Consider the following 18,264-nt stretch of genomic DNA (forward strand, 5'->3'; position numbering starts at 1 on the left):
TTATGCAGAAAAAGTAGAATTGGGCTGAAAGATCTATCGCTTTATAGGGCGACCGTGGCTCAGGGGGGTTGGGAAGCGTATCTGTAACCGGAAGGTCACCGGTTCAATCCCCGGGCTCTCTGTCCTGGTCGTTGTGTCCTTGGGCAAGACACTTCACCCTACCGCCTACTGGTGTTGGCCAGAGGGGCCGATGGCGCAATATGGCAGCCTCGCTTCTGTCAGTCTGCCCCAGGGCAGCTGTGGCTACAACCGTAGCTTGCCTCCACCAGTGTGTGAATGTGAGAGTGAATGAATAGTGGCATTGTAAAGCGCTTTGGGTGCCTTGAAAAGCGCTATATAAATCCAATCCATTATTATTATTTATCACCTATTCAGGTTGTAAATCGTGTTTTTAAAAAGTAACTAAGTAACTAAGTAATTAATTACTTTTGAAAATAAGTAATCAGTAAAGTAACGGGATTACTTTTTGGGGGAAGTAATCAGTAATTAGTTACTGATTACTTTTTTCAAGTAACTTGACCAACACTGATTATATGATTTATTTATTACATTTTATGTGAATAAATAAAAGTATATTTACGGTGGCCCCTAGAGACAAAGCACGTACAAACTCCAAAATACGTACGAACTCCAAAACACGCACAAACTCCGAAGCATGTACAAACCGCGAAGCACATACAAACTCCAAAACACGTGAAAACTCCATAGCACGCACAAATTCCGAAGCATGTACAAACCGCGAAGCACATACAAACTCCAAAACACGTAAAAACTCCAAAACACGTAAAAACTCCATAGCACGTACAAACTCAGAAGCACGTACAAACCCCGAAGCACGTAAAACCTCCAAAACACATAAAAACTCCGAAGCATGTACAAACTCCAAAACATGTACAAAACACAACAGAAGTGCTCCAGGATGCTAGGGGCAGTGTTGAGCTTTTGTTACCTAGTGGCTACACAAGCCAGGAAGTACCAGCGACCGGATTTGGTGTGTGGTAGTAACAGGTAAATGAACATTTTTTAAAATGATTTGAATATATATGAGTGCTTGTGTATAAATACACAAACCATACACATATGCTTTCAATTGTGTAATTGATCTAGGTAGCTCTGTTTTGGAAGTTCACTTAACGCTAGAAATGTGTTTTGGAGTTTGTACGTGCTTTGGAGTTTGTTTTATACATAAGCCTATATAAATATAACCAAGTTTCTTTTTACATTAGTAATTCCTTTTGTGCATAACTGTATATTGTTGTTAGTAATAAATTAATTAAAGCAACAAAACAACCTGAAGAGTCGGTTTGGAGCCGAAAGAGCCTGCTGTTTTTAGTGAGCCGAGCCGAAAGAGCCGGTTCTCTAAAAAGAGCCGGAAAATCCCATCACTACTGCAGGCTCAGCTGTAAACACAGAAGTGCCGTAGAGGGCAGCAGAGCGCCCGCGGCGTCTGCTTGAATAACTACCGAAGAAGAAGAGCTAGGCTGCAGTCAGCTGACCGGGCAGAGCGAGGGCTAAAGCTAACGCTACGTCTGGCCGGTCGGTGCACCGGGACTTCCTCCGGTTTGTTCCCCGGGGTACCCCCCCCCCCCCCTCCCCCGAGAAGCGGATCATGGCGTTCATCACAGCCAGCTGGAACCCGCTGGGAGACGCCTTTTACCGGTCAGTGAGCGCCCACTGTGTCGGTCTTTCAGCTGCTAGCAGCGAGGCTAATGTTAGCTGACAGTCAGCTGACCGCAGCTCCATCCGTGTTATATACACCTGTGTGATTCAGCTGTTTAAACAGAGAAATCAGCCTGTAACCTGCGCCTCTGCCTGTCATGTGACCCTGCTAAAGCTGGCTTCAGAAGCTTTTTCCCTTTAATGACGTTTCCTGAACACACACGTCACGTGAGAGGACTGACGTCCATGACGAAGTGAGCAGGAGGTTGTAGCCCATCAGAGTCAGGGTTTACTCAGGTCGGCAGGTGACGTTTGTGTGAGCAGAAAGTGACCGGAGGCTGGAATAGTATTAGGCAGATAGGGGGAGGAGCCTGCGGGGGACTGTGGGGAGGGGTTTGTTTACATTAATGTGTACTTTCCTGTGTACTACTGCAGTAAGACGGATCTGTATGAGATGAGCTGGAGTCTGCGTGATGGACTCAGAGACAGTCTGGTGGCTGCAGCTCCATATGGCGGCCCCATCGGTACAAACTAAATAAAACTTTATTTAAACACTGCAGTGAGATGGTTTTTTATAGTCAGATTTAAGACTTTGACCCCTGACCTCTGTCTGACCCCTCAGCCCTGCTCAGAGAACCTCAGCGGCGTTCTCCGAGTTCTCGTCCTCAGCTGGAGATCTACTCTGCGTCAGGAGGCCCTGTCGCCAGCTTCCCCGTGAGTAGCACCTGACCACACCTGGAGACAGGTTGGGTCTCTCTCTGACCCGTCTCTCTCTCTCCGTCTCAGTGGAAAAGTGGTCCAGTGGTCCAGCTCGGGTGGACGGTCTCTGACGAGCTACTGTGTATCCAGGAGGACGGCACGGTCCTGATCTATGACCTGTTTGGATCCTTTAAGAGACACTTCAGTATGGGACAGGTCAGCACACCTGAGTTTGTTCCTCTGAATAAATGAAGCTGCTCAAACGATGTCACTGATCAGGTGACCTCTATCTTTAAACAGGAAGTGGTCCAGAGTCAGGTGTTGGAGGCCAAGGTGTTCCACTCCCCTTATGGAACAGGTATTGCCATAGTAACAAGCTCCTCCCGTTTCACCTTGGCCACCAACATCGATGACCTGAAGCTCCGGAGGTTACCTGAAGTCCCAGGTAACAACTGACTCACCTGAGATTGTGTTTTCACTGCCACGGTTAAGCCTTTCCACCCTTACCTGTCTGTCCACCTGTCTGTCCCTCAGGTCTGCAGGGAAAGCCATCCTGCTGGGTCGTCCTCACTCAGGACAGACAGACTAAAGTCCTGCTGTCCAACGGACCAGAACTCTTCATCCTGGACAACACGTCCTGCACTGTGGTGGTGAGACATGTAGAGACAGGTGAAGTCAGTAATGCTCAGTTTAAGATCGTTCTAACCAAAACCAGTCTGAGACGACGTTTGTCTGACAGTCTTCGATGGCGATGCTAATCCACAGCCAGTAATCTTCACGCAGGTGATCAGATTTGTCCTTGTCTTTCTTTTACCTGTCTCACTGCCTACCTGTGTGTCTCTCTTCAGTGTCCTCCAGGCCTCAGTCCTCAGGACGGCAGCATTGTCCACATGTCTGTGTCTTTCAGCTATAAATACCTGGCTCTCCTCACTGACAGTGGACACCTGTGGACAGGCTTGTCCACCCTACAGGTGAGCAGCTGTTCTGGCCAATCAGCTTTTCAGATATCTGTGAATCATCACCTGTGGAATGACTCACAGGTGATGCTTCTGTATGCAGGAGAAACTGAGTGAAGTCGACACCAAGAAGACCATGGCGCCCAAGCAGATGTTGTGGTATGTGTGACCTCTCGTTTACCTGTGCTCCTATTTATTCAGCTGCTCACCTGTCTAAGCTCTTCTTTTACACCCGTTTAACCTGGAGTTTACCTGTTTGCCCAGGTGTCGCAGACCAAAGAGCCAACAGCCATCTGTGGTGTTGATGTGGGACAGACTGCTCCTGGTGGTCGGGGTGTGTAATGAGACCATCCAGTATCCTTCAAACTTCACATCTGAACATGTTCAAACACTTCAGGTGTGTTAAGGTTCTCCTTGGAGTTGTGCAAAGCAGCCGGTATTTGTATCTGTTAAGGGGGGAAAAGTATTTGTGTTTGTATTTGAGTAAAATTCAAAATAGGTGTAAAAATAATGCAAGAAATTTTTTTTTCTTGCATTATGCTTCTGATTTACGTTACAGTGTAAGTATTCTTTAATTATATCCATTATAATAAATATGGATATGCAATATTGGTTGGTATTTTTCCATAAATCCAGCAATGAACATTTAACAAGAAACGTCATTGAAAAGAAAATAACAGCCATTACCTCATCCATGGTTAAACCAACAATTAATAAAATATCATTGTGAACATTATGAACAGACAGAATAAAAACAAATAATACTTCAAAGAACTGTTCTTCTTCTGAGAGAACTTCTTTCTAATGCACACAACTAAACTTTATCAACCCCTGACTGGGAGATGTGGCAGAACAAAAGTTGTATTCTATATAATACTGTTAAACTAAAAGATGCAGCCCTGCTGTTGTCAACTGTCTGCCTAAAAACAGACACAAAGGTTTTTTTGTGTTTTATGTTGACCATAACTCAACCATATTTCACTTTGAAGAAGATGTCTTCTGCCAACATACTCTCAGTTAAGTTTCTCCATGTAGTATTTTGTGATCACAAGCTTGTCCACATTTATGAGGGCAGCAGTCTGGAGCGTTGTGGGGACAAGATACCTCTGCTTGTTGGGGCAGGTGCGATATTTCATTGCCACATGAGCCAGGGCTGCAGGGTCTGAGGTCAGTGATTCAGTGCTGTCCTCAGCTAAGTAGCTCTCAGCTATCTTGAGGAGGTCATCGCACCAGATGAGGCAGATTTGGCTTTTTTGCCCACTGGTCTCACTCTCAACTGAGGATGAGCTGGGTGCTTCAGGTACCCCAGAAATAGGGCTGTCCGATATAACGATATATATCGGATGGCGATATAAAAACGTCTATCGTTTCCTATTACACTATCGTTTGTTCCGTGTTGTCGTAAAATAAACTGTTTACGGCAATATTTTTTCATGGTTTTGATGGTCACTGTAGTGGCTATATGTAGTGGTCACTTGACTCCAGCTACATGAAGCGCAGCTGGAAACACTTCACGCAAGTCGAGCTGCCCGAGATTCACAGAATTAATAGAAAACGTTAAATGTTTGTGATTTATATCGTTATCGGACGATAGATGTCTTATATCGGGATATGAGATTTTGGTCATATCACACAGCCCTACCCAGAAACATCATCCGCTTGGAGTTCTGCATCCACCTCTGCAGCCACATCTGCCTTGAGCCTGTCAAACTCGGATGACATGGGCAAGCTCTTAAATAGGGGATCCAGTAGGTTGGCTTTAAAGTAATGACCCAAGGAGTCATCAAAGACAGGCTGGAAGCGCTGAGCCAACTCAGACTGCAATATGGTCACCATTTTAAGTGCCTCGGTACATCCACATCCACCTTTAGGTTTTGAGAGCCTGCGCACAAGGGATGACAGAGACGGAGAACCCACATCCTCACACACAGTACCTCCCAGATCCATCTCTGCACTCATGGTAGTCAGTGGTCGTCTCTGCTCCAACAGTCACTGGAGCATGTGAAAGGAGGAATTCCACCTGGTTGACACATCATGCACCAATGTGTTCTTGGGAAGGCCAAGCTCTTTCTGGAATGCCAACGAGCTTGGTAGTTGGTATGGAGGTGGTAGTTGGTATGGAGATGCAACCACTTCGCAAAGCTTGCAAAAAACCTTTATTCTCCACTACTGAGTTGGGCATCAGGTCAAGGCAAATGATTTCTCCCACTGTGTTTGTTATTTGTAGTGGGTGGATGGGTGGATAAGCCTGTTTTGCATTAAATGCAGCTAATATAGGTGATTGAAACTGACTTGCAGGGGCAGAACGTGGCTGTGATGATGATTTGGTGCTGGTGGAGAGGTTGGCAGACAGTACCAGAAGAGGATGCTTTAAGTGCATGTGATTATGCATAACAGATGTTGACAGATGTTTGATATCTCTGCCTTTGATGTGACTTTTGCACACATTACTTGTAACTTTGGTTTTATCTGCAGCACTGACTGTAAAATGCTGACTGTAAAAGTTTTCAGCTACTGGAGGACACTGTGTGTCACTCACCTCTTTACACGTTACTCACTCGCTCGTGCCCTGCGTTCTCATGAGGAAACGCAGCTTTTTGATATAAAGTTTTTCTCGTTCCCAAATACAAATATTTTTAAGTATTTGTTCAAAATAAGTATTCGCAAAAAACATGTTATTTGTGCCTTTCTGAAGACCGTATTTGGGTTCGGCTCCACCCCTAGTTCTCCTGGGTTCTCTTAGAGCTTGTTAAGGTTCCGCTGGAGCTCGTTAAGGATCTTATAGAGCTAGTTAAGGTTCTCTTAGAGCTCATTTAGGTTCCGCTGGAGCTCGTTAAGGATCTTATAGAGCTCGTTAAGGTTCTCTTAGAGCTCGTTTAGGTTCCGCTGGAGCTCGTTAAGGATCTTATAGAGCTAGTTAAGGTTCTCTTAAAGCTCGTTAAGGTTCCGCTGGAACTCATTAAGGTTCTCTTAGCACTCAATAAGGTTCTGCTGGAGCTCCTTCTGGGTTTCTTGTTATAGCTGGTCATTTATAAACAAAGAATCATGTTCCGTGTTCGAGGATGTCCTCGTGAGTCATTCTCTGGTGGTTTGACCCTTGACCCCGGTCTTCAGGTATCCCATTGAGGATCCGTGTGTTTTGGTGGGAGAGATGGATGGAGTTCGGATAATCAGCTCGTCCAATCAGGAGCTGCTGCAGGAGGTTCCTCTGGTCTGTCAGGACATCTTCAAGATCGCCTCCATGGCGCCTGGAGCTCTGCTGTTGGAGGCCCACCGGGAGTACGAGGTACATCATTCAGTACCACATTAGTACTGCAATATTGTCCCATTAACACTGTAATACTGCCACAGTACAACATCAGTACTTGTAAGTCCACTCCATTACATCACCTTAATACTGTCATTCACTGATGTCCATGTACACATGTAGTACGGGTACACATGTAGTACAGGTACACATGTAGTACAGGTACACATGTAGTACAGGTACACATGTAGTACAGGTACACATGTAGTACGGGTACAAGTCTGTCAGGCCTGACGAGTGCTTTTCTGTCTTTGCAGAAATCGAGTCAGAAGGCGGACGAGTACCTGCGGGAGATCAAGGAGCAGAGCATGCTGGGAGAAGCAGTCAGACAGTGCGTGGAGGCGGCAGGTCACGAGTATGACACCAACACCCAGAAATCCTTGATGAGGGTGAGAGCGTCCGTATGATCTGTTTTATTGTGTCAGGGTAATGCGACCTGTCCCTGTAATGTGGCGTGTCTCCCTCCAGGCGGCGTCCTTTGGGAAGTGCTTCCTCACAGACTTCAGTCCGGATCAGTTCGTGACGACCTGCAGGGAGCTGCGAGTGCTGAACGCCGTCAGAGACAGCAGCATAGGGCTGCCACTCACGCACACTCAGTATCCTCTCAGTCTGCACAGGTGCATCATGGGAGATGCAGTGTGTGGTAAGGTCTCACTTTGTTCAGAGTCAGGGGCTGCATCCCTCGTCACGCCGCTGTGACCCATGATTAGCTTTAGGATTCAGCTCAGACGGGTGTGTTACTATGGTGATGAATTCCTTGACCTCTGACCTCAGATTCAAACAGCTGACTCTACAGGTGCTGATTGACAGGTGAGTGAACTCATCGAAATGTCTCTGAGATCTCGTGTTACCCCTCCACCTCTCACTCACCTGTCTCTCTCTCTTAGGTTGGTGTATCGGCAGTTTTACCCATTAGCTATCGAAGTCTGTCGTTACCTGAAGATCCCTGATTATCAGGGAGTCAGCCGAGTCCTCAAACACTGGGCGTCATGCAAGGTAACTGTCTCACACCTCGCCCACCTGAGACTGTTTTCACATGACTGATTGGTGTGACGTGTTTGCGTACGTGTCCAGGTGCAGCAGAAGGACCTAACAGACGATGCCATAGCACGAGCAGTGTGTATGAAAGTGGGAGACTCACCTGGGGTTTCGTACTCGGACATCGCAGCTAAAGCTTATGAATGTGGACGAGCAGAGCTCGCCATCAAGGTAAATTCTACAGAGGTTTGGAGGGTTAATTTCCATAGTATGGTTCAGTGGTTCAGGCCGGGGTCTTTCTGTGTGGAGTTTGTATGTTCTTCCCGTGTTTGCGTGGGTTCCCTCCGGGTACTCCGACTTCCTCCCACCGTCCAAAGACATGCAGTTTGTGGGGATAGGTTAATTGGATAATCCAAATTGCCACTAGGTGTGAATGTGTGAATGAATGTGAGTGTGAATGGTTGTCTGTCCCTGTGTGTTGGCCCTGCGACAGACTGGCGACCTGTCCAGGGTGGACCCCGCCTCTCGCCCTATGACAGCTGGGATAGGCTCCAGCGCCCCACGCGACCCTGAAAAGGATAAGCGGATGGATGGTTCAGTGGTTTTTGGACAGATTTGGAGCCAGGTTTCAGTTGGATGGTCACTGCCCATCTGCTATATTCAGCAGGGTCTTTCAGGATTTTCTCTGACGCTTTTGATATTGAGTGTGGTCGAGCATTTTTCAGTATTTGTCCCTGTGTGTCTCTATCAGCTCCTGGACTTCGAGGCTCGGTCTGGAGAGCAGGTTCCTCTGCTGCTAAAGATGAAGAGGAGTCAGCTGGCTCTCAGTAAAGCTGTAGAGAGCGGAGATACCGACTTGGGTGAGTGTTTCAGCCCCACACCTTATGTGTTTGCCAGATGGATGATGTCACACTGACAGTTGGCTGTGTGTGTTGTCAGTGTACACAGTGGTGTCGTACCTGAAGAACGAGATGAACAGAGGAGATTTCTTCATGACTCTGAGGAACCAGCCGGTCGCTCTCAGCCTTTACAGACAGGTGCACCCAACTTCACCACTACCGCTCTCCTCCTCCTGGTTTACATTTGGTAATGTGTGTCTTTGTTTACATTTGTTTGCTGTCAGTTCTGTAAGCTGCAGGAGCAGGAAACTCTGAAGGACCTGTATAACCAGGACGATGACCACCAGGAACTGGCCAACTATTACGTCACTGCAAGCTACAGGGAAAAGGTGAGGACTGCTAACCGTCACGCCCAGCAGAGATTAGACTCGTCCATCTTCACTGTAATCACCTGTCTGCTGTTCACCTGTCCATCTGCAGAGGTTGGAGGGCCGGCTGTCTCTCCTGCAGAGCGCTGTCGATGAGTACAACAAGGCCAAGAATGAGTTTGCAGTAAAGGTAACAAACGAACAATAAGACGTGTTTGCAGGTGTGTGTTTGTACCTGATGCTCAGGTGTGTTTCACTGATTTGTCTGCAGACCACAGAGGACGAGATGCGTCTGCTCCGTTTTCAGCGCAAACTGGACGATGAGAAAGGGGCGGGGCTTCTTGGACTTTCCCTACAGGTAGATACAAGGGGCGGGGCTCCCTGGCCAGCTGACGTTTCCCTCTACCAGTTACCTCCACCTGCATGCTCTGTGTTCTCAGTCTCCATCACCTGGCAGTACTCCAGGTTACTTTAAAGAGGCCAGTGTGGTCGCTCCGCTTTAAAGCGCTCCTCCTCAGATCATTACAGACCCAGACTTCCTCCATGTAGCTTCTAAGTTCTGGGACAGCCAATCAGATTGGACGAATCTGCGGTTTGATTTAAGCAACTGATGAAAACTTGTTTCTGCTGATTGTGACCATAGTTACATCTACTGTGTGTGTGTGTGTGCTGTCATGTCACTTGCTGTTTGCAGGTGACCATGGAGACGCTGTTGTCATTAGGACTCCACAAACAGGCAGAGCAGCTTTACAAAGACTTCAGAGTACCTGACAAAAGGTGTGTCACTGAGGCTGCGCTGTTATTGGCTCTCAGTCTTTTACTACGGTCTTTCCTGTCTGTCCCTCTCACCTGGTTGCCTCTCTCACCTGGTTGCCTCTCTCACCTGTGCAGGTATTGGTGGTTGAAGTTGAAGTCTCTGGCGGAGAAGGAGGAGTGGGATGAGTTAGAGAAGTTCTCAAAGAGTAAGAAGTCTCCCATTGGCTACCTGGTAAGGAGAAGCCCCACCCCCTCTATTATGTTGCATTAACTACAGGGTGGGCCATTTATATGGATACACCGTAATAAAATGGGAATGGTTGGTGATATGAAAGTCCTGTTTGTGGCACATTAGTATATGTGAGGGGGCAAACTCCTCAAGATGGGTGGTGACCATGGTGGCCATTTAGAAGTCGGCCATCTTGGATACAACTTGTTTTTTCAATACGAAGAGGGTCATGTGACACATCAAACTTATTGGTAATGTCACAAGAAAAACAATGGTGTGCATGGTTTCAACGTAACTTTATTCTTTCATGAGTTATTTACAAGTTTCTGACCACTTATAAAATGTGTTCAATGGTGCTGCCCATTGTGTTGGATTGTCAATGCAACCCTCTTCTCCCACTCTTCACACACTGATAGCAACACCGCAGGAGAAATGCACGACCAATCCACTTTCCAGGAAACTGTCCATCTAGGAATGCTCGGACCTGGCACCCATAATGTGGTGGTGCACCATCTTGCTGGAAAAACTCAGGGAACGTGCCAGCTTCAGTGCTTAAAGAGGGAAACACATCATCATGTAGCAATTTCAAATATCCAGTGGCCTTGAGGTTTCCATTGATGAAGAATGGACCCACTATCGTTGTACCCCATATACCACACCAAACCATCACTTTTGTTGTTCCAACAGTCTTGGAGGGATTAATCCAATGTGGGTTAGTGTCAGACCAATAGCGGTGGTTTTGTTTGTTAACTTCACCATTTACATAAAAGTGAATAGAAAAAGTGAAAATCTTCTGCGTGAACTGAGGGTCCTGTTCCAATTTTTGTTTTGCCCATTCTGCAAATTCTGTGCAAAACACCTCGCTGAGATGCTGCAGTAGCTGGAGTTTGTAAGGGTGCCATTTGTGAGTAGCTAATATCCGCCGAAGGGATGTTTGACTAATGCCGCTCTCCAGTGACATGCGGCGAGTGCTACGCTGTGGGCTCTTGCTGAATGAAGCTAGGACAGCCACTGATGTTTCTTCATTAGTGACAGTTTTCTTGCGTCCACATTTTGGCAAATCCAACACTGAACCAGTTTCACGAAACTTAGCAAGCAGTTTGCTAACTGTAGCATGGGAGATGGGTGGTCTCGTAGGGTGTCTTGCGTTGAAATCTGCTGCAATGACCCGGTTACTGCGTTCACCAGATATTAACACAATTTCGATCCGCTCCTCACGTGTTAACCTCTTCGACATGTCAATGGCTGTGAACAAAGAGAAACTTGTAAATAACTCATGAAAGAATAAAGTTACGTTGAAACCAAGCGCACCATTGTTATACTTGTGACATTACCAATAGGGCTGCCACGACTAATCGACTAGTCACGATTACGTCGACTATCAAAATCGTCGACGACTGATTTATAGTCGACGTGTCGTTTGAAGCTTTGTAAGATCCCAAAAGACGCAGGAATAAGTAGTAGGATTTAAGAGTGTAATAACGGACTGAAACAGAAGATGGCAGCACTGCATGTACAAGGATGCCAGCTGCCGTTAAACCCCGAAGAAGAAGAAGAAGTAGCTGTGTCCCAGAATTCATAGCTTAGTTTCCAACAATGGCGGCAGCTAGTTGTGTGGATGCCCTCACAGGGCATCCACACTATTGAGTTCCTGTTTCTCTTTAAACTTTATTCTTATAGTTGCTCCACGTTTTTCGGCACTTAACTACTCCCTCAGTTTTCAGCCGATTTTCTCCGTTCAAACTCTAAACTGTTCTGCTATTTCTGCTAATTCCAGCTATATCTTTTGGTGTTTATTACTATTACAATATTACACTTTTTTCCTTTTTTTTGTCCCATTGAAATGAATGGAAAACTTCCACAATTCTGCTAAAACTTGCTTGTTTTTCAAACTTAACTACTTCCTCATACTTTCACCTAGAAACTCCATTCAAACTTTAAAACGTTCTCAAATGATTGGGCTTTTCGTGTGTGATTCAGCTTTTTCATATCTGTTACCGTTTTCATTTAATGCCTCTTTAAGTTTTCAGTTGCAGCTTTGTGATTTTTCAGAAAATATATGCGTTGTTATGGTTGCTATGCAATTAACTCAGAGTGAGAGCTGGTGCTTTCTGAAGTTTCTCTTCATGTCCGAACAACTTCTTGCTACTCGCTCAATTTCCACTCAACTTCCACAAATTATACATCAAAACGTAGGTATTTTTGCTGGCTTTAAGACAGTGTCACTATAATTATCGTGCGAGTTACGGTTTTTTCACAATTTGCCTCGAAGTGACACAAGGTCTAAAAACTCCCCATTCAAAGTCTATGGGGAGGTTGTGAAACTCACAGCTGAAATACTGAAACTGAAGGCATTTTCAAATCGTCATATCTCCTTAACGAAGCGAAGTTAAGACATGAGGCTTGTCCCCGTATATCTTCAGACACTCCTGACGCTCACAATTCAAGAATTATTTTCTCACCTATTACCGTTCTGAGATGAATTAGACTTGTTTGAGGGTAGGAAATCTGTCCTCCTCTCAGTTTTCAAACTCCGAAAATGAAGCCGTTTCTTCTCTCGTCATATCTCCGCGACGGAGTTACAAAGAGCTATGAAAATCGCAGTCAAAGTTCACCAAAGTCCGCTGATTAACCCAGTACAAGAATTATGCTTCTATCCCACCTAGTTTTTGAGTTACATGACGTTTTGTAACTCCAAAAAACGGCGTTTTTCGCCTCTTACCGCGATCTAATTCTGACTGCTCATCACCCTGTTTTCCAAGCGTCCGCTCTCTTTCCCAGTGGCGCAGTTGGTAATGACACGGGTCTGAAGCCCAAAGGTCGTGGGTTCAATTCCACCTTGTCCACATGTTTTTTTTTCACTACAAATTGATACACTATCACAGACCAGTAATTCATATTGATAATTTATTACAATTCTGCAAACTTTTATGATTTTAGCAGCTTTTCTAATATGGACCTCAGATTCTTGTTAACAGTCCATGGCAGAAATACATACAAGTACACAGCCTGATGAAGCAGACAGAAGCACTACCTCTGATTGGTGGACTGAAATTGAGCAGAACCAGGTTGTTGTGCCTCTTTTCACCAGAAAGTGTTTTCTCAGCCTCTTCTGCTGTTTTTAATAAGAATTTTCAGCTTTTTCACCTTTTTTCAGTTATATGAGAACCAGTTTGGCTCAGTGAGATGAGTATGAGATGAAATTCTGCTGATTTACCTCTTTTCTGCCAAATCTTCAAACATTTCACCTCTTATCAGCATAATTCTCAGCAGCTTCTGGTCTTTTCAGCAGAATTCTGCTCATTCACCTTTTTTCAGCAGAAATTCTGCTGATTGAACTCTTTTCAGCAGATTTTTCAGAATTTTCACCTCTTTTCTGCCCAAATTCTGCTTATTCACCTCTTCTGAAAAATTTTCAGCCTTTTCACCTCTTATCAGCACAATTCTCAGCAGCTTCTGCTCATTTCAGCAGAATTGTCAGTCTCTCCACCTCTTCTTTTTGAGAATGAGTTTGGCTCAGTGAGATGAGTAGCCGCTTTGAGACCAGAAGGGCCAGGTTCAAATCCTGCTCAGGGCAATCTTTTGTTTCAGCTTTTTTCAGCAGACATCTTCAGCGTTAAGGCATCCACACAGCATTTTCGCAGGAAATGCAAATTTTTCTAGTATTACTCTTATTATTCTTTCTGGGTCACAAAATAACGTTTAACATATTTTCAGGCGAGAATGTAGCTGTGTAAACCTCAAATATCTGCTCAGTTTATCAAGACACCACATATTTTCAAAAGTGCTCCGACGTTTTCGGAGACGTCTGTTTCCCACCCGCGCAATAGCTAGCCGGGGGCAAGGCTCGCTAGAGCCGTGAGAACACCGGACTCCCGGCAAATCGTTTTCAAACCCACCGCCGTCTTTCGCTACTCAGGTTAAACATGATATATAAGTCACTTAGATAACTTAAAAATGTTATTGTTTGTTTTTTTCAGTATTGTATTTGTTCCTGAGTAAATCGGTTTGGCTGAGATTAAAGTTATAGTTTTTACACAGCTGAATAAACGTCAATCAGACAGCTGATTATCAGAAGTGTGAGATGCTCGAGAATTTACTCCGGTGTCCTGTTATATTTTAGATAGCAAGGAGTTTATTAAACTTCACCGAAACAATTTTTGCAAATTTCATTAAAATTTTATAAACTATCATCTTGTCTTTATTTTTAGTTAGCACCTTAAACACTTAAAGCTGTAAGCTAATGATAGTTATATAAGAGCAGATGCTGCTGGTGCAATAAGCTGTACGTTTTACATCCAGTGGATGATGATCTGATTAGTCGACTAATCGCAAAAATAATCGGTGACTAGTCGACTATCAAAATAATCATTTGTGGCAGCCCTAATTACCATTAAGTTTGATGTGTCACATGGCCCTCTTCCTATTGAAAAAACAAGTTGTATCCAAGATGGCCGACTTCTAAATGGCCACCATGGTCACCACCAATCTAGAGGAGTTTGCCCCCTCACATATACTAATGTGCCACAAACAGGACTTTCATATCACCAACCATTCCCATGTTATTACGGTGTATCCATATAAATGGCCCACACTGTACATTTCCCATGAGTCTTAGCGGGATCTCTTCTTCAGGCGTTTGTTGAAGTTTGCATCAAGTGTAACAACAAGTACGAGGCCAAGAAGTACGTTTCCAAGGTGACGCCTGAGCAGAAGGTGAAGGCCCACCTGGCCGTCGGGTAAGACACCTCTGTGACATCATTACACAGCACAGGTGGGAGCACTCATGTAACTCCTCCTCTGTTCCCGACAGTGACCTGGAGGGGGCTGCGGATGCTGCCATTGAGCGCAGGAATGAAGCTGAGATTGGGGCAGTCCTCTCCAGATGCTCCGCCTCCAACAGCCTGGTGATCGAGCGGCTGAACCGAGCTCGGGCCGCCATTGCCAAAAAGTGAGCTTCCACTCTTGAGCATGACGTTGGTGGGAGCCAGCTGCTGTTACTGATCAGAGACTGTGATTGATTTCTGATCAACTGATGCTTTCTTCTTCCCTTCAATTAAAAGCTTTGACTTTATTTACACTCGAGCGCCACACCTGGACAGAAGCACTTCCTGCTGCTGTCCCTTCACAATAAAAGCTTCAGTGTGTAGCATGGCCGGTGTTATATTGTGAAAGAGGACAGTAAGTGTCCAAGCTGACTGCATGTGTCAGTTTGTATGATTTTAAATGTTGTTAGTCGATCAATAAACATGAAAAACACAGAGTGCAGTTCTCAGTCTGACCACCGGGAGGTGACAGAAATATATTCAATTCAATTCAATTCAATTTTATTTATATAGCGCCAAATCACAACGAATGTCGCCTCAAGGCGCTTCATAGATACAGAGAAAAGCCCAACAATCATATGACCCCCTATGAGCAAGCACTTTGGCGACAGTGGGAAGGAAAAACTCCCTTTTAACAGGAAGAAACCTCCGGCAGAACCAGGCTCAGGGAGGGGCGGCCATCTGCTGCGACCGGTTGGGGTGAGAGAAGGAAGACAGGATAAAAGACATGCTGTGGAAGAGAGACAGAGATTAATAACAGATACGATTCAATACAGAGAGGTCTGTTAACACATAGTGAGTGAGAAAGGTGACTGGAAAGGAAAAACTCAATGCATCATGGGAATCCCCCGGCAGCCTACATCTATTGCAGCATAACTAAGGGAGGATTCAGGGTCACCTGGTCCAGCCCTAACTATATGCTTTAGCAAAAAGGAAAGTTTTAAGCCTAATCTTAAAAGTAGAGATAGTGTCTGTCTCCCGAATCCAAACTGGAAGCTGGTTCCACAGAAGAGGGGCCTGAAAACTGAAGGCTCTCCCTCCCATTCTACTTTTAAATACTCTAGGAACAACAAGTAGGCCTGCAGAGCGGGAGCGAAGAGCTCTAATAGGGTAATATGGTACTACAAGGTCATTAAGATAAGATGGGGCCTGATTATTTAAGACCTTGTATGTGAGGAGAAGGATTTTGAATTCAATTCTGGATTTAACAGGAAGCCAATGAAGGGAAGCCAAAACAGGAGAAATATGCTCTCTCTTTCTAGTCCCTGTCAGTACTCTTGCTGCAGCATTTTGGATTAACTGAAGGCTTTTCAGTGAGTTTTTTGGACATCCTGATAATAATGAATTGCAGTAGTCCAGCCTGGAAGTAATAAATGCATGAACTAGTTTTTCAGCGTCACTCTGAGACAGGATATTTCTAATTTTAGAGATGTTGCGCAAATGGAAGAACGCAGTCTTACATATTTGTTTAATATGTGCGTTGAAGGACATATCCTGGTCAAAAATGACTCCAAGGTTCCTCACAGTGTTACTGGAGGCCAAGGTAATGCCATCCAGAGTAAGAATCTGGTTAGATACCATATTTCTAAGCTTTTCAGCGCCGAGTACAATGACCTCAGTTTTATCTGAGTTAAGAAGCAGAAAGTTAGTGGCCATCCAAGTCTTTATGTCTTTAAGACATTCCTGCAGTTTAACTAATTGGTGTGTGTTATCTGGCTTCATGGACAGATAGAGCTGGGTGTCATCTGCATAGCAGTGAAAATGTATGCTATGTCTTCTAATGATGCTGCCTAGGGGAAGCATGTATAATGTAAACAGAATTGGTCCTAGCACTGAACCCTGTGGAACTCCATAATTAACCTCAGTGTGTGAAGAGGACTCTCCATTTACATGCACAAATTGGAGTCTATTAGATAGATATGATACAAACCACTGCAGTGCAATACCTGTAATACCTACAGCATGTTCTAATCGCTCTAACAGGATATTATGGTCAACAGTATCGAATGCTGCACTAAGGTCAAGAAGGACAAGCACAGAGATGAGTCCACTGTCAGAGGCCATAAGAAGATCATTTGTAACCTTCACTAAAGCTGTTTCTGTGCTGTGATGAACTCTGAAACCTGACTGAAACTCTTCAAATAAACCATTCCTCTGCAGATGATCTGTTAGCTGTTTGACAACTACTCTTTCAAGGATTTTTGATATGAAAGGAAGGTTGGAGATTGGCATATAATTAGCTAAGACTGCTGGGTCTAGAGATGGCTTTTTGAGTAAAGGTTTAACTGCAGCCACCTTGAAGGCCTGTGGTACATAGCTGATTATTAGAGATAGGTTGATCATATATAAGATCGAAGAATTAATCAATGGCAGGACTTCTTTGAGCAGTTTTGTAGGAATGGGGTCTAAAAGACACGTTGATGGTTTGGAGGAAGTAATTATTGAAGTTAACTCAAAAAGATCGATTGGAAAGAAAGAGTCTAACTTAACATCAATGGAACTAAGAGTAGCTGTAGATAATATTACATCTGTGGGATGATTATTGGTAATTTTTTCTCTAATGATAAAAATTTTATTTGTGAAGAAGTTCATGAAGTCATCACTAGTTAACGTTAAAGGGATGGTTGGCTCAAAAGAGCTCTGACTTTTTGTCAGCCTGGCTACAGTGCTGAAGAGAAACCTGGGGTTGTTCTTATTTTCTTCAATCAGTGATGAGTAGTAAGCTGTTCTGGCTTTGCGGAGGGCTTTCTTATAAAGCAACAAACTATTTCTCCAGGCTAAATGATGATCCTCTAAATTTGTGACACGCCATTTCCTCTCCAGATTACGAGTCATCTGCTTTAGGGTACGTGTTTGAGAATTATACCACGGGGTCAGGTACTTCTGATTAGAGACCTTAGTTTTCACTGGAGCTACAGTATCCAGAGTCGTACGTAGTGAGGAGGTGAAATTATTAACAAGATAATCGACCTCTGTTGGGGTAGCGTTCAGATAGCTGTTCTGCTCTGTGTTGGTACAGGGCATTGACGATGATAACAGTGGCTGGATTATATTCTTAAACTTAGTTACAGCGCTTTCAGAAAGACATCTACTTTGATAAAGTCCACTCTCCACTGCTGCGTAATCAATTATTGTAAATGTAAATGTTATCAAGAAATGATCAGACAGGAGAGGGTTTTCAGGAAACACTGTTAAATGTTCAGTTTCTATGCCATATGTTAAAACAAGATCTAGAGTGTGATTAAAGTGGTGGGTGGGTTCTTTTACATTTTGAGAGAAACCAATTGAGTCTAACAACAGATTAAATGCCATGTTGAGGCTGTCATTTTTAGCATCAACATGGATGTTAAAATCACCCACAATAATTATTTTATCTGAGCTCAGAACTAAATTAGATATAAAGTCTGAGAAATCAGACAGAAACTCTGTGTAAGGCCCAGGTGGACGATAGATGATAACAAGTAAGACTGGTTTCTGAGTTTCACAGCTGGGGTGGACAATGCTAAGCATCAGGCTTTCAAATGAATTAACAGTCTGTCTTGGTCTTTCATTAATTAATAGACTGGTGTGAAAAATTGCTGCCACACCGCCCCCTCGACCTGTGCTTCGAGATTTCTGGTAGTTAGAATGACTCGGAGGTGTTGATT

General features: G+C 44.5%; 1 protein-coding gene across 1 annotated transcript; it reads left to right on the plus strand.

Annotated features, from left to right (window-relative positions):
- Positions 1–1,478: 1,478 nt before the first annotated feature.
- On the plus strand, positions 1,479–15,052 carry vps16 (VPS16 core subunit of CORVET and HOPS complexes). Its single transcript, XM_087851812.1, has 24 exons — positions 1,479–1,659; positions 2,095–2,183; positions 2,282–2,373; positions 2,446–2,574; positions 2,659–2,803; positions 2,893–3,008; positions 3,207–3,329; positions 3,418–3,473; positions 3,579–3,668; positions 6,429–6,600; positions 6,879–7,010; positions 7,090–7,217; positions 7,396–7,431; positions 7,509–7,617; positions 7,696–7,830; positions 8,351–8,459; positions 8,539–8,636; positions 8,723–8,827; positions 8,919–8,996; positions 9,078–9,164; positions 9,501–9,583; positions 9,698–9,794; positions 14,427–14,530; positions 14,605–15,052. The coding sequence occupies exons 1-24, from the start codon at positions 1,610–1,612 to the stop codon at positions 14,744–14,746; spliced, it is 2,505 nt and encodes an 834-aa protein (XP_087707938.1). The 5' UTR covers positions 1,479–1,609; the 3' UTR covers positions 14,747–15,052.
- The last annotated feature ends 3,212 nt before the right edge of the window (positions 15,053–18,264 follow it).

This window comes from Neolamprologus brichardi, chromosome 15, assembly GCF_056152115.1.
Source record: "Neolamprologus brichardi isolate AB-2024 chromosome 15, ASM5615211v1, whole genome shotgun sequence".
Classification (NCBI taxonomy): Eukaryota; Metazoa; Chordata; class Actinopteri; order Cichliformes; family Cichlidae; genus Neolamprologus; species Neolamprologus brichardi.